The following is a 3,429-nucleotide window of genomic DNA, read 5'->3' on the forward strand; positions in this document are numbered from 1 at the left end:
GTAAGTTTGTTTAAGAAAATATAGTATTTATTTATGATGTAGTTTTCTTCACTTCGCTATATCGTTTTATGATGGAAAGCTAATTGGAAAAACATTTATTTTTCCAATAGGAATTCATGTTCCTAGTTCTTAGCTATATCAATATCCGTGTGTTGGCCAAGCTTCTAAATTGATACATGCTTAATGTGTTTTTTCTCTTATTTGAATTTTAAATTAGTTCAGATACCTTTGTAATCCTAAAAATCTTTAACACGCCTCAATAGATGGCGTTACTAGTTCAAAACTGATTGTTAAGGTGATTTTAAATTTCGTTTTAAAGGGACCTTTAAAACTTTTCAAAAATATTTTTGACCATAAAATGACAATCTGCCAATCGACGATAAATTTTAACTACGTAATCTCGTTATAATCATTATAGTTTTTTTTTAAGTTCGAAGATACAATCTTATTGTCTTTACAATAAACTTATCTTGACTGAAAACTTTAATACCCCGCCAAGGATTCTCATGTTATTAAATTTACAATGTCGTCGCCATCTTCATTATTCCGTGCACGTCGTAATTCTGGCGAAATGACGGTTTTATTAAAGCCGGTTAAGTTATGCGAAGTGTAAAATTATTGAATGACACAATCATTATAGTCTTTTTACAAAATTCGATTTAATTACTTATACGGAGTTTTAAAAAGATCTAGCATTTAAATGTTAAAAAGTACGTGTTGGTTATTTAATTACTTTAAGAGGAGACAATTAATTATAGCAAGAATGCACGCCATTTAAATAAATTTGATTCTAGTATGAAAAACCTCCATGTGAAACTCTACTATGTACTCGTACTTATCTGTGTAGTAGGTATCTTTTTTTCTATTAAAACATTTGCCAAATTAAAAAAGTTATAATTAAAAGTAATGTTTTATTATGCACTACATTAAGGCTGGGTTGCACCATTTTACTTTAACTTTGGCAAACGTAAAAAATCTGTCAAATTCCATACAAATAACGCCGGTTATCGTTAAAGTTACGGTCAAAGTTAGATGATGCAACTCAGTCTAAGAAAATACGCGATATTTCCTTCAAGTGTAAAATAACTTTTTACTCAATTAATAGTCTACCAGATAGCTTACCTAAAGCAAAACAAAAACAGCAACAGTTTCCGAGCATATCATAAAAGAGGTTCGACTTCGTGCAATAATCCTACCATCCCGTCTCTCAATAGGAAATTGTTTATCAAACGCTGTACACGATTATATCGCAGGAAGCGCTAGTACAGCGCTATTAGAGCCAACAGCGGAACCTATCTATCTATGGAGCCAGGTGCAAAATTCATAGATACTATTTGTATTTCCGTACTAGGAGCGGTTTTATAGCTATCTTTTCTCAGCCTATTTCAATCTAGTTTAATAGCTAGGTTATTTGTTATGATTGATGTGGTACTAGCTTATGCTTCAATGGCAGGATACGTCGGAGATTGTGTTTAATAAATTGCCACGCGCCGCAAATTAGTTTTATTAACTTCGTCTCACTCAGAAGCTTGGTTTATTTCGTGCTAGAAAACTGAATATTGAATTATGTCGTTTAGTAAATTGAGGTGTTGCTATTTTTTTGACCTTGTACGAGTAGTTAAAGTGGTTGAAAATAATTGTAATACATCCTAGTTAAAAGGAATTCCCTTTTAGACAAAAATAATTCCAAAATATGACAATAAAAACCGAACTTATGACGTAAATACGAATCTTACCAGTAATCTAATAAAGCCTCTCATCAATGTGTAACCATCACAAATCGATAATACACCTAAACGCAACAAACTCATCACAAACAATAATAGACGTCAGTCAACAAAAACAAAACCTCGTTTAATCCGTTGTTAGTCATCAATACGCGGCGCGTCAAAGCCTTCGTAGAACTACGCGCTACATAAAAACGGGTCCGTAGCGCGCGCTACGTTCGCGTGCTAAGCGCGCGCCCCGCGAGCACGCGACTCAGGACCCCTATATAAACGCGCCCACCCTTCCTGCTCTACCATTCCCGCCCGAGCTGTCGTGCGTGCGTGTCGTCCACGCTTGTAAATACGTAGTCGTACGCTAGATAAGTTTCGTAGTAATTATGTGTTTGGCTAAGAATGAAGATTCACCGCAGAAGGAGGCCGTGTCGCCTCGGTCGCCGTGGGCGAAGCTTCTTAATCGACAGGTAAGGATCTTTTACTTGGTTTTATTCATTTTAGATACAGTGATTTAACTTTGAAATTATTTCATCATTATCAAATTTGAAAAATTTAACTTCATCCCAAGATAATCCCTAAATTACTCAGTGACTTGGACATAGATATTTATTTTTGTTTCATTCTTTTCAGAGCTCAAAGCCGCGCCTGCCGAGGAAGGTGGCATCCTCCACGCGTGTGAACCTCAACAAGTGCTGGTCGAAGTTGGGAGAGCTCATCTCCAACTCATCGCCCCGCGCTGACCTACCATCGCAAAAGACTGCTTACCCTGAAGAACCGGTCGTCATCCCGTTCTCCGATTTCTTCTATCCTCTGGACCCGGTGAAACCGGTGCCAGTCGAAGACAACGACAACGCCGAAAACCAGAACATCCTGAACTCCAGCCGCTTCGAGTTGATCTCAGAAGACGAGGTCAACGACAACATGGCCAACGAAGTTCGCGAGATCTGCTACTCCGCGACCGCGAACTGCTCCGTATGTAACGTTTGGTATTAGTTTCTTCTTCCTCTACATTCTGAGACCAGTGAAAACAAAATCTCGTCTTCCAAAAGTAGATTTAGTGCGTGCTCCGATGCGAGCTGTAATCCAACGTCTTCCAGTAGCATTAGTGAAGTGGCGTGCGGGCCTGACGTTTGTCGTGATGTTTTGTGATGTTAGCCTTAATTTGTGATGTTAGTCGATAGAATATCACGCTTTGGCGCCAGGTCCTCACGCTACGCTTAGTTGAGTGTATCGTTTGTAACATCACGTTTTGGTAGACAGCTTTAATGCCTGCACTGTTATCGTCGCACACCCTCAGCTATCTCCTTAACTTCCTCTAACAGATAATCGTTTATGTTATATCCAACGTCTTCCATTAGTTTGTAAGAGAGTTTTATCTTGTCTGTGATAATCAGAGTACACATATTGAAAGCTTTAATTAGGTTAAGTAAAGATTTATGATTGTACGCGCTTGGCTCTCTCTACGCACTTTTGATGAAATTGTATCGTAAGTGTCTTGAGAAAGTCAATTGTATTTTTATCCAGATACATTTATTCGAGTATTAGAATTAACATATCAGTGAAAAGCTTTAATAGTTTGTAAGAAAAGTTTTAATAGTCTTAAGATCTAGAATATAAGGTTCGTAATTGAATGTTTTAAAATCTAAGCAGAAGTGGGCCGAACGTGCCAATCTTTTCTTGTAAGTTTTAGTATAATAGTGATAAGGGT

General features: G+C 37.3%; 1 protein-coding gene across 1 annotated transcript; it reads left to right on the forward strand.

Moving 5' to 3' along the window:
- Positions 1-2,004: 2,004 nt before the first annotated feature.
- LOC114359122 (uncharacterized) lies at positions 2,005-3,107 on the forward strand. Its single transcript, XM_028313378.1, has 2 exons — positions 2,005-2,188; positions 2,352-3,107. The coding sequence occupies exons 1-2, from the start codon at positions 2,105-2,107 to the stop codon at positions 2,712-2,714; spliced, it is 447 nt and encodes a 148-aa protein (XP_028169179.1). The 5' UTR covers positions 2,005-2,104; the 3' UTR covers positions 2,715-3,107.
- The last annotated feature ends 322 nt before the right edge of the window (positions 3,108-3,429 follow it).

This window comes from Ostrinia furnacalis, unplaced genomic scaffold (genome assembly GCF_004193835.3).
Source record: "Ostrinia furnacalis isolate ACB-3 unplaced genomic scaffold, ASM419383v2 OfSCF4239, whole genome shotgun sequence".
NCBI lineage: Eukaryota > Metazoa > Arthropoda > Insecta > Lepidoptera > Crambidae > Ostrinia > Ostrinia furnacalis.

Bases quoted from the DNA above. Each gene is read 5' to 3' on its own strand.
- LOC114359122 (XM_028313378.1), top strand. From the start codon at position 2,105: ATGTGTTTGGCTAAGAATGAAGATTCACCGCAGAAGGAGGCCGTGTCG. The intron at 2,189-2,351 runs GTAAGGATCTTT...CATTCTTTTCAG, and splicing joins CGAAGCTTCTTAATCGACAG to AGCTCAAAGCCGCGCCTGCC.